Below are 12,794 nucleotides of genomic sequence, written 5' to 3'. Positions count from 1 at the left end.
AAGATAGAAGACAGAAGACAGAAGACAGAAGACTGAAGACTGAAGACTGAAGACAAGACAGAAGACTGAAGATTGAACTTAGTACCTCAATTCAAAAACAAAATCTGACGTTGAAATGAGTGTTTGGATTTGTAAGACTGAATATGAAAAAAAACAGAATTTAATTTTCAGTGAGGATCAAATCCAGTTTCAAAGAAAAAAGTCTCGTTTAAAATTCAGATTGTACAATTCAGATTCAGTTATTCAATATGATTCAGAGTAAAATATACAAGTACATCCATTTTCCATACACTTAACTTCAATTCATGTAATTCAAATTTAGTAGAAACTATTCAAAAGTTATTCACGTTGAGTTTTTGGTGGCAAATATTCTGCCCCACAGCGTCACACCTAGTTTAGTTTTGGTTGTAAAGTGCCCTTGAGTGTCTTGAAAGACGCTTATAAATGAAATGTATTATTCTTATTATTATAAGATATTTCAAGGGTTATTTTTACTGACCATTCATTGCTCATGACATGTACAAATGTTTGTTTTCCGAACACACTATCCATTCTTGTTTTCTTACAGTTCTAACAGCCGCTGTGAGACCTAACACCTTAACGTCTTGGGCCTCAAACCAGGAAATTGATGTCACAATCACAAGCTGGCTACATCTGGCTCCTTATCGGGATGGTGACAGGAAGAAAAGCATAAGAAGAAAAGAGTGCATGGAGAGCGCTACAATTTGATGGATAGAAAAATACCGTTCAAGAGGAAGCTGCATCCCAATTTGGACTTTGTGTTCACTGTTAAATAAAGAAAAGTGCATTTTTCCAGTGTATGTGGAGTTATATGTGAGGTTCGCAAATTATGACAATAAACATATTTTTATAACAGTTGTTTTTGAGACTTTTTTTAAAAAAATGTGGGTCAAATATGGCTCATGAAAGATGTGGCTTAGTTGAGGTTGAATTAAGGCTGATATCATGAACCTGTTCTGGCCCAGCGTCGGGCCGGAGTAGGGCCGGATATGGTTATACAATGCGGCTCAGATCCGGGCCGAATGCGGCCCGGATCATGGATGCCAGACCCGGGCCACTGCAGGACCGTCATTCATTGCGGTATGTGGGCCGAGTGTCGTGCTGTGGCCGCGCCAGAGCCGGGCCAGACCAATTTTGCTGACTGGGTTTCTAATTGGCTACTTCACCACATGGGAGAATTTGAGATTGAAATTCTTGAACAGGTTTAACGTTTGACTGTCAGCCCCAATCGGTTTCCGAGCAGATTGATTTGGGGAAAATATATATTTATATCACTGAATACACCCCACGCCACAACATTATCTAGCAGGAGAATCTTTTTGAGACGTCTGACAAGTGGGTCTTTACCAACTTGGATAAAAGAGACTGGAGAAAAAATTCGAATGAAGACAGATTGTCAGTAGGTGTGTACCATGCTTTGCAGTCTACAGAAGTGATTCTTAACTGGTGGGCCGTGGACCAGTCGTGGTTGGCTTGCAGACAAGAAGAAAAAAAAAATGACGGGTCTTCGGTTTAGGACAATGTCTAATGACGCACAATGAACTAGTTTGCGCAGTGGCGTATGAATACGCCATCCCGCGGCACACTCACTTAGTACCCAAATGACAATTATTCATTTGAATAGTTTATGTTTGTGGTCCAGAAGTATTTTTCATCCAAATATTCACTACTGTGTTTGCTTTGGTTAGTTACTTCGGTACCTTCTACTTGTCCTTTATTTTGAAAGGCGTGCATCTGAAATATTCTTATTGGGGGTCCACCAGGACATGTACTCATTCGTAATCTGATTTTTCGACACGGTACAAAAGCTTCCCTGGACCCACATGGAACATATTAGATGAGCTGCTAGTTTACGCTGTAAACAAACACAATGCGGCTCAACCTCTGGCTAACAGACACCAAAGCTGGTGATTTCAAACTCATTTAATTTGTGAATATCACTGCAGCATAAAAGTAATCGAATGTGACACTAACAACCTTTGGCGGCATTTAAATAACCACTTCAGGGCTTGTCAGATGGAGCCCAAGCAATTACATATGAGGCTTGTGTTTGGTACAATTGTTACAACTGATCAAACTGTTACTGTTGCGCTGAGTAAAGGTCAAATTATTCATGTCACACCTCCTGGAAAAAAAGTGCTGAGCCAAATGAAATTTGGATCTTTCATTTGACCTTATTCATTTTTATAGCCGCAGTTAACATGTTGATGGTCCTTGGAGTGCTCAGAAATGCCCTTTTTTACAAATTAATTTAAAAAAAAATACAAATTTGAAAAATGATGTTTTCAGTGGGTGTTTTTAAACATTTTCTTTATTTTTCTCAACTTTGCTAAAAGCCGATCGTGACTTTGCAACAATAGGTCAATGCGGGTCCGGGGGTGACAACAGTTGAGAACCACTGGTCTAAAACGATGCAGCCTTTTGCTTGTGACATCAACTCAGATTTGCTTGTCAAATCTCACACTCACTTTACCCCTACGACGAAATGTGCAAACTAGGAAAACTTCTGACAAGCCATTTACTAATCACTACTGGTGGCTCACATTTTGAAGTTATTTCCAAAGTGGGATTTGGCAACGCTGCGCCTGTGCTTCGGAATTCATTGATTCTAAAATAAAACAATTCCTCATTTTGCTGGGCTCTAAAAAGAGCCTGGCACAGTATAGACTACTGTATTCTGACAACTTGAAGTGGGCAAAGGGAGATAAGTGCAAGCAGACACAGGAATTTGCTTGATGTGTGAGGCACTTCTTCATTTTTTTTTTTTTCAAATAAATTCAAGAAAAATTATTGAGTTGCTATGGATGAAACGGGGCCACTGGCATCAACAAAAAAGGCATTGTCAAATTTGGATTGAATACCTACATGATCGTACATAATAACTTAAACTTTCATTCATCATTATACATTCTTATTTTAAACCAGTCCCTTGCCCCGCCCACTCCCTCTAATTGAGATTAAAAAAAAAACACACCGACAAATTACCAAGAAAGTCTATGTAAAATGTTCAAGTCCTTCACAGAAGCTGTGGTTCATCCAGAAATGTGTGACGGAATAAAAGGGTGTCAGGCGAGGAACGAGCCAGCTCTCGAAGAATTGGACACCACAATGGACATTCTGGGGCTTCAGGAACCAAAAGCACATAAAAGAACAAAGAAAGGTCAGATGACATATCCAGAGGGAATGTTCTTTGAGTAGGAGTGAGGTTTTTTTTTTTCCTTGCAGATACCAACAACATTCGGAATTTGGTATCCCAGTAGTGCAGGAAAGAACATTTCCAGTTTGTCCCTTGAGTCCTCAGGATGCCCTGTTAGAGGCTTTTGGCAGAGACAGCGGCTTGGTCACACTGGAGGAGGAGCCAAGATGAAAATACCTTGCCTCCTTCATACAGACTCTTCAGTGGAAAGCAGCAGTGGGTTGATGTATTCGAACCCCTCAAACTCCGACTGGTCTATTCTCTTGATGACGCTCCTGAAGATGGAGAAGGAAGAAGGGGCGTTAAAAACAACTTCTGCATTGGGACATCACATTAGTGATGGAAATTCGGCATTATATTTGTCATTGTACAACCTTGTAGTACGGGCCACCCCTACACTCAATGAAGACTCGATTGTATTTTCAGTCCTCGTGGCAGTACTTCATCACCAAGTCAGCGTGATACACTTGGTCAGTGAACACTTCCAATGGCAGCCATTAAAAGAAATGTTTAAAAGTTTTAAAGAATTGATTGCAAGCATTGCTGAGTGATCTTTCACGGCTCACAGAATATTGCTTCATGACTATGGAAACAGAAACTGAAAAATAAGACTCCTTTCAACACTGCAGCTCTGCTTACCTTTTTGGCTTTGACATGATACACTTTCAATGTATTCCAGTGGCTGGATTCTGTTCATCGTTTGACAATAGCAGCTCTCGGAGCCTCATGGGCTGGGAAACTTTTTTTTTTTGTTTTAAATGTAAATTTGCCGAACTGGCACAATTCACAAAATTCTGAATGGCTCACTTACAATATACATTTTTAGAAACGGGCAGCTAACCAAGATTTACTTGGTGGTTTAATTTCGCCCTTAAGTCTGGATCCATAATATACCTCCATTAAGAAATTTGGATTTTGTTACGGAGACAAAACAATAGTGCTAATTTAAATACTCTCACACAGATTCTCCAGCCATGACTTTGGCAGCAACGTGGCTGAAAATCCGCCATTTTTGTTCCTTGAGACAGCATGGAACCCATTTCACTGTCACGTGAAAGTCAACATCTACAGAGAGCTGCACCAACAGACATATTCTGAAAACACACGGTAACAATCGTCAAACTTTTTTCACCGACGATTTCCTTTTTTAAGCACCAAATAAACACTACATGGTTAAAAGTCAACATTGCTGTGATCTGTGACAGCTGACCTCAGTCGTTTCTGTTTTGATTGTAAAGTGAATTGTAATAAGAGCACAAGCTAAGGCTGAAAATGGCTTCCTATTTTGTTTGCAGTGCACTTTATTTCAAATGCGTCTGTCATCTCGTTCTGTTAAAGTGTGGTTTTTTTTTGGGGGGGGGGGGGGATCTGCTGCCGCTGTTGCGATGGCAACGTCCAACTGAAAACATTTGATTTGTAGGGATTTTTCCATTGGCTTCTCTGGCCAAGTTCAGCGAGGCAGCGTTTAGTTGTCAAGAAAAACAGCGTGCTGAGAATTGTGGGGAAAACCCAATGTGTGTGTGTGTGTGTCTCGGACAACCCCGTAAAATGTCATTTGTTCATACATGATCGCAAACAGGAGAGAAATAATTCAGACTCCGTTCAGACTAATCTGTGCTCTTTGCTTCCTGAGTCTGCTGCAACCATCAGCAAAAACAATGGCGGGTTAATGAAGTGAAACCCCATAACTAGTGGATTCAGACTGTGCTGGGTAAATAGAACATCTCCTAGCAACAACAGTCTTGGCCTCATTTCTACCTTACAATGTGTGTGTACGCATGTGTTTTTTTTGTGTCAGTGGCGATACAAGACGCTCATCTCCACAAAGGGCCTCTCTCCAGTCAAGACTGAGAAGACAGAAAAAGATTTTGAAGTTAAATCCAAAGGTGCTTTCAGCTGGGCGTGAGTCCAATGTTAGTCAAACAGGTCACATGTTTTTCTGTCTTTGCGCTTTTGAAACGTTTCAAATAAGATGGCAGTATGTACGTGCATTGTCTTTCAAATAGACTTTGTTAGCTGTGCCGAGACAGCTTCCAGCTCCTAAATGTCATTTAAATAAAAGGCCAAAATGATGTCGGCTGTTCCTCTAAAACCTGACCACGTCCTTCTCCACCTGGTACCCGACTGGTTCACAGGCGAGACAATCATCTGATCCCATGGAAAAACTGGCCTCGCTTTGCCAAACGTCACCGCATTGACCTTGGCTTCACACCATCATAGCACAGTGATGGAACCTGTAATTGGATCCGGGACTTCCTCACACAAAGGCAGCTGAAAGTCCGAGCGGGGAGCCAAATAGCGAGCATCCTCTTAGGGCGCGCATGCTGAGGTTTCATCCGGAGCCGCCTAGTGGTCACACAGCCAATAGTGCGCTGCCAGATTGAACAACAACATGAGTGAGTCATCAAGCTCACTCATGGTGGTGAAGTTTGCCATTGGTGCTGCAGCCACAACTTTGCATTCATTCAAACCAAGAATAAGCATCTTTCTGATCTCTTGATCATTTTTATCCGATCTCACTTTGTTGTTCGATTTTTATTTTCACCAGTCTTCGGACTTACTGGGCTAACCTGAGTATCATATTTTGTACCAAATGTGTAAATGTGTGGCGGTATGACAAAAATTGCTCGCATCCTTAATAACTCAACCTTAAATATAACTTGGAAGAGCAATGTGAACATTAATTAGTAACAACGTTAAATAAGAATATAATAACATAATAGCAACAAAAGGTAATAAATGAAAATAAAGACCGGCTGATCCTGCCGTGTGCATGTTAGCCTCTTCTGTTAAAAAAAGCTGTTTTTTCACTGATGAGGAAGAATGTATGCCTTTTAAAATTGTTCTATGACCTGTCTGTATGTGTTCCTACATCAAGATAGTGAGAAGCCAACATCGAAATCACAATTAGATTTCCATTAACAGTCCAATGACCAACTGATTCAGAACGGGCATAACTTAAAAAAAGAAAAAAAAAAGTATAATGCACATTACTACATGAACCTGGATGAGAAGCAGACTCAGTCGACTTGTTTGGTCACCCACCGTTGGGACTTTTACAAGCACCAAGGCAGGAGAAGAAATATGCTTCTCTGGGCTGTGACTATGGCTTCCATTTTCAAAGACGAGGTGCTGGCATAGAAAGTCTAAATGCCTCCCCGCCCCCTTCCCCCTCACCACAGCATCCTGGCAGGAGCCCCCCAGCAATCCGGGCTTTTAATGTAGCAATGTAAATCTCTAACATGGAGAGTTTACCCTTCTCTCTCCTGACAGTGCTTCACTTTTCTTTCTTCTTGTGCCAAGCCCATCAGGATTGGGAGAGAGAGGAGACTGGTGAGCTTTTTGCATCACCCTCTCATAGCGGGAGTGGGCGACATCAGCCTCTCTCCCTGGTAACAGAGAGAAGACACAGGGATGGGGAGATAAAGTGCGAGAGGCAGCAAAGAGCCAAGCGCCTTCTTTTGATGTGCCTTGGTGTTTGATGCAAGGTTGATATCGCCACTATTTGAACCGGCAGAGTGCTCTCCACCCCCCTGCTGTTCATCTCCCTTTCTGTGGAACCCCCTCAACATCCACCCTTTCCTCCCCGAAAGTCCGCCATGGAACACTGTCGTCTAATTCTGTCACGCGCAAATTTGGAGGCCCTTCCGAACAGCCTCGCCGCAAACGCTTAATGAGCTGAAAGGCTCATCCAGCCCGAGGCTGGTTTGAAGACCGCGCCGCGCCGACAGCCGGCCTGTGCATGTTCAAAAGGTAAGAGAGCAAAAAACATCTGTCGTGGGTTCAAAGCATGATGGGTATTTAATAAGGCTCCAGTTCACACTAACAGATCCAGTGGCTACATGCGCTCTGATCTTTGCAGCTTACTGTAAATGTGAAGTTCGGAAGCGGGATAGAAGGAAATAAAATTCCTGAGCAGGCCATCCATCCATCCATCTATTTTATTTTCTGACCCGCTTCTCCTCACAAGGGTCGCGTGGCATGCTGGAGCCTCTCGTGGCTATCTTCGGGCAGTAGGCGGGGGACACCCTGAACTGGTTGCCAGCCAATCGCACTTGAGCAGGCCACTTGACATTTAATCCGGCCACTATTTTGCAACACTGGCGATTGTTGTACAGGCATAATCATGGCACTCTTTGAGAGGTGTTGTATACAACGGGACCACCAGAACCAGAATCTTCACGCCGCAGCAGGATCGATTGCTTTACCGAGGCGTCTCAGAGCTGCATGACCTTGTGTGATGTGCTCGCTTCAGTATCAGTCAGACAAAATCCATCAGTTCAACGCAAGTTAAGCTATTCATTTACCTGTGCAAATGCTAATTTTCTAGAAGATGTTAGCTAAACAGCTTTTTACTTAGTTTGCCATGGTACGATTTTGAATGAGAGTTTTAGGGCTCAATTTTATACCATTCACGAAACAAAGAGTTATAAGCTTCTGTATGGTTCAGCCATCCTTTTTTTCACTGCTGGTAAATTCCCGTCTATGATGGGACACAAACGGAAAACTGGTGGAAGTGAAACATATATTGCTATTTCTAGAGTGCAGTACATCCAAATCCTGAGAACACCTGAAGAATTGTCCACTCAACTTGCTAAGGGAAAAAGAACAGCTATGAAACAAAACTAAAATGTCAAACATCCATCCGAAACAAACCAGAAAAATAATTCTGAACAACATACACATGACACACATGAACAAGAATTCCATTAAAGAAAGAAAACCCCACAATGTTTTCATGTGTTTCACTTCAACAAATCAGACGGGAAATTTCCCAAATGCATTTTGACAAGCCACAATGTTTCTCGGAGTTTTAATTTGGAACTCGGGAGACTATCAAGGCATTCTGCACAAGAATTGTGCTGCCGCCTGTCAAAAATAAATAAATAAATAAATAAAAATTTTTAAAAATCGCTCTGAGACGCAGGTCAAGTCATGCCCGATTTGAATGAGTTCAATGTTCATTGAAATTTCGTGTGTATTCCTACGGTACTTGTGCCAAATTCAATTTCAGTGACCGTTGTTTTGTTTCTTTAATGTAAGATGACCTGTAATTGTGTTCACGCGTGTAATCGAGGCAAAAACAATGCGTATTGGTGTTTTTGAGCATAAACCCGATGAGGGAAAACAAAACCAAAGTTAGTTGAATGTGACATCTCTTTCTCACTCACTCGCTCTCTCACCTCGCCACACTTTTACATTTTCAGTCTTATTCTGATATACTAAGTAAAAAAAAAAAAAAAACCAACATGAGTTAACGATGGTGGTCATGACATTTTAAGAAATGCTACTTACTCATCATCCGGTGTGAGTTGTACGGGCTCATTCGTAAATTGTGTGTCAAAATTTTCAAGGCCGTAGTCATCCGAGATTTGAGGTTTGAAGGGCGGCGTCATCTCCTTCTTCTCCAGCTTGATGGAAACAAACAACAACACATTTTACTGAATCAGACAATTCACCAGGCTCCAACGTTTCAAATAAATATGGACACAGAAGTTTTGTTACTGTTTGTTCAACGGAGTAATCGGGTACCACTGTTTTTAAATGCCGTTGCTATTTATTTTTGTTGCCAATGAAAAACCAGACATTGCAAGGCTTCACACACTCATGGGAATAATGTCTGAAGTTTTTCTTTTCTTTTGGGGGGGCCGGGGGGGGGCTTCACAGAGTAGTGGTATGTTTTTGAATGATAATATACAGGAACAGGGTGTGCATTTTTATCTCCTGCCTTTTGCGCTTGCACACATTCAAGTGTACTTACGTTTCTGAACACCAGTGCATAAGCATTCCAGAAGGCAGAATGTTCTCGAACCTATCCTTTACGATGGCTCACCTCCTATGTTTTATCGTTTAATGTGACAAACGGGCACCTCACGGCTATTTTCCTGCACAGCAACGAATCCAGCAGAGAAAAGCAAAATACAGGTTGAGGTTGTAAAATTATTTTACAGCAGTGATTCATCCAGGGGAGTTTTGTCAAGTTTGTTTCCATGGTTTCATATTATTCCCCCTCTTAAGTGTGTACTTAGGACGTTCTCGAAGAAACAATGAATCAGACTGGCACGGATAATAGCGGGATGTTAGAAAGAAATTGGAGCTTTGTTCCACATATTTGTCCAAGTCAATGGAGCCCTAGTTTGTCATCTGATTTCCCAATATTTGATGCTTACTAAAAAAACTAGACAACTGTTCCTGACCAACAGTGTCTTAATATATTTCTTCATTCAAAATTAACTAAGAAAAATCTGTCCCAGTAATTCATTATTTCAAACAAAATGCAAAGAATATCTCATGGGCAAAGCTGCACAGATGGTCTACTTGGCCTTTCAGGGTTGCTTAGACCTTCTAATACTCGAATGGTGCCTCACTGGTCCTGTGCCTCCGCCGGTGCAGCATATTCACTGATCAGCAAGATCAGAAGTCAGGGAACGTGCTCAACGAGCTGGTGGTGGTCAGGAAACATTTTACTGTTGCCTCTGTAACAACCACAAAACCTTCCAAAGGGCCCAAGGTCAAAGAACAGTTCCAGAATAAGGACAGTTTCAAGCTCTCGCACGGCAGCTCCATATGTTTCCTCCTTGTTAAGGAACAATCTCATCTCGCTTAAACTTTGTTGTTGATTTCTGTGTATATTCGTGTTTAGGTCCTTCAAAGCTCCCGATCTTCCTCCTTTGTAGGCCCTTTCGATGCTTCGTTAGCAATACAGGTTCAAAGTGTTTGGTGGGAAGAGCTTCAAACAAACAACAGAGACTTTCTCTTCTGGGCCCGATGGTATTCCCAGAGAGGAGTTTCAACAGTCTAAACCTGAGCTCTGTCATTGACGCCCTCAGAAATTGAAAACTCAGTATTCGGTTCAAAAGCACCTGATCTGAATTAGTTTGAATTTAGGCTCGACAGAGTTACTCTGTCGTAAATCAGTCATCACAAAGTGATGATGGAGATGTGCGTTATATACTCATTCAAAGGGACATTTTGTCATGGCGCAGCCAGACTTGTATTAAAATGTCACTGTGTTACTATAATGAGTACTGTTGAACCTCTTAAAGGTCATATATACCTTCAGCGCGTACACTACCACAACAAAAAGATATCTTCAGTTGAGTCCTGATAGATTCCCCTTCGCAACCGGAGAGAAACATGTTACATCATTTCCCCTTGGAATTAAAGCGAGTGCAGAGTGACAAAAAATATATATATATATATTTTACTCGGTCATGACTGGATCTCACATTGCTTTTTATTGATACAAATTAACATGAAACAACTGATTTGATCAACATTCATGTAATATTCAACAGATCTCAATTTAAGACATTGTTATTTACACACATCATGGATTTGTAGACCAAAATTTAACAGCCTGTCAGTGTTTCCCAACTTTTATTGAGCCAAGACATCTATCTTATAAAATCTCATGGAACACCACCAAAAAAAAATGTCACCAAAACCATAATGATTTTATCTCTAAATAAATACTGACCAAATTCAAAATCTGAGTCTGTTTATAAATGAACACAAAGCTGATATACTCGCAGGAAGCCATCAGTTATTCTATTGTGCGAGTAGTAACAGGGGACTCCACACTTTTATTGTCTATTCTGCCATGAAAGAATATTTACTGTAACTGTTCTGTCCTCATTTTTTATGATGTCATGGGCAGATAAACAAAAATATAACTTTGGGAGAAATTAGATGAAAGTGGATGGACTGGATTTCCCACGGCACCGCTGATAACTCTCACTATGGTGTGGTTTGAAATCACTTGTCTATATGAAGAAAAAAAAACTCTTACCCTCTCTCTAGACTGCATAATTCAACTTTTCCCTCCTCTCAAGATTAACATACTCTGAGTTTTCACATAACCTGCTTTCTGGAATCCCCATCCCATTCATATTGGCCAACCTTTCCCAAGTGCTTCTGATGTTGAACATTGCAATGTTTCAGTGAGTACCCACACTTTCATTTCTCAAGATTCTCCTCTTGAGATCGCAAAACCTCTCGATGTGCATGGCAAAATATGCTTCAATTAGGCATCATGCTTCAATTGGGCATGACTTAAGCAGGCACTGTTAGAGGTTCTCTCTCGCTCCCTGTCTCCTCTTTAGGGCATGAGCTTGTTTTCTGTTGATTGGTATGTCTGAATGCAACTGAAACCGAGTTATGCGTATTATTTATTGGATTCATTCTCAGGCTATTTTCTCTGTAAAAACCTGAGCCGAAAAAGTATTTAAATGCATGGACAAGATGATTTTTTGGTTAAACAATACTGTATTGCGAAAAAACATAAATAAATTCGCAGATACACACACCAAAAGCATTGCAACAAGTGTTATTTTGAATACAGAAAAAAAAAATACGCAACCCAGTGTACTTTTTGCACATCACAAAATGTGAACTTCCAACAACGAGAGGTGTGGTGGCCATTGGAAAATTCGGTTGGTCCATTCCAAGGCACATGGCCCAGAGATTCCGATTATTATTATGATTATTTTTAATTGGCTGCGACATGTTTCGTTGGACAGTTGCTTGTCGTGTGACCAACAAAGTAGCAGAGTAAGCAGCCCTGTGTGGGTCGGATCGTCGCCCGTGCCACTACCACCACCTTTTCGCTGAGATCTGATTGGGGCAGACCTCATCTAAATTGCACTTTTCAGCAATTTGCTCGTATAGCAAGGTATCAAGGTGAATGTTGTAAAAGAACAAGTCGGGTGAGAATATAATGGTGCAAAGTAGACGGTTATTCAGTGGCGTAGGGGGCACGCATTTCTTCTGATGATTCGGAAATGATAAGATTGTTAAGTAATTTAGTTCTTATCTATTGCATGTTTGGTACTTGTTGCTCGCCATCAGAAAATGTACAAGTCTCTGTGACCTTACTTTGTGATGAGGTAACGTTGCACTTTAAGCACTTAACAGATATTTATATATTATTTGCTATGTGAACAAATGAGCTGGATTACTCTGACATGAAAGCCTTCAAGAGGTGTGTGTGTGTGTGTGTGTGTGTGTGTGTGTGTGTGTGTGTGTGTGTGTGTGTGTGTGTGTGGGTGGGTGTCTCTCGCAGCACGAGTGTGGAAAGTCCATATGACTGATATCGTCTTAATTGTCGTCGTTTAACCCCTAAACCTACCAGACATGGGCAAACTACGGCCCGCGGGCCGGATCCGGCCCGTTGGTCTTTTTAATCCGGCCCGCCGAAGGTTGGTACAGTACACAATTAAGGTTCGATGTAAATTATTGCATTCATTTCATTTGGACTTGTAATACAGGCATTTAAACGCCAGGTGGCGCAAATACTTGAAGTCGCAGAGCACAAGGGGGGAGGGGGAGACGATACGGAAGCCCGGAGTAGCACTAACTCAAGTAAGTCGCGCTCGATACGACGAAATAGATGTATCCCCACCGCTATTTTCTGTCATTGGATCCAAAACGGCGACATGCAAGCGACTCTTTGTTGCAGTGAGTTTTACTGGAATTGCGAACATTTTTACATCCTTTATTAGAGCATGGCATCCAAACAAAGAGGAGCGGTAATGGCCGCGGAAGAGAAAATGAAGTGTATCTCATTAAACGAAGT

General features: G+C 41.4%; 1 protein-coding gene across 3 annotated transcripts in view; it reads right to left on the bottom strand.

Annotated features, from left to right (window-relative positions):
• Window positions 1-2,316: 2,316 nt before the first annotated feature.
• The window catches only part of prkcz (protein kinase C, zeta), a 52,245-nt gene continuing 41,767 nt past the window's right edge, over window positions 2,317-12,794 (bottom strand). For 2 of the 3 annotated variants that reach the window (XM_019891414.1, XM_019891416.1), the window contains 2 exons: window positions 8,513-8,628; window positions 2,317-3,492 (listed from right to left, as the gene is read on the bottom strand). In XM_019891414.1, the coding sequence (XP_019746973.1) occupies window positions 3,405-3,492; window positions 8,513-8,628 (204 nt within the window). In that variant the 3' untranslated portion in view covers window positions 2,317-3,404. The remainder of the gene's footprint in view (window positions 3,493-8,512; window positions 8,629-12,794) is intronic. The other variant, XM_019891415.1, reaches the window with a different exon arrangement.

The sequence above is a fragment of the Hippocampus comes genome, unplaced genomic scaffold, assembly GCF_001891065.2.
Source record: "Hippocampus comes isolate QL1 unplaced genomic scaffold, H_comes_QL1_v1.1 scaffold174, whole genome shotgun sequence".
Taxonomy (NCBI): Eukaryota; Metazoa; Chordata; class Actinopteri; order Syngnathiformes; family Syngnathidae; genus Hippocampus; species Hippocampus comes.
Note: the sequence above shows the minus strand (reverse complement) of the source record. Positions and strands in the feature narration are given on the sequence as shown.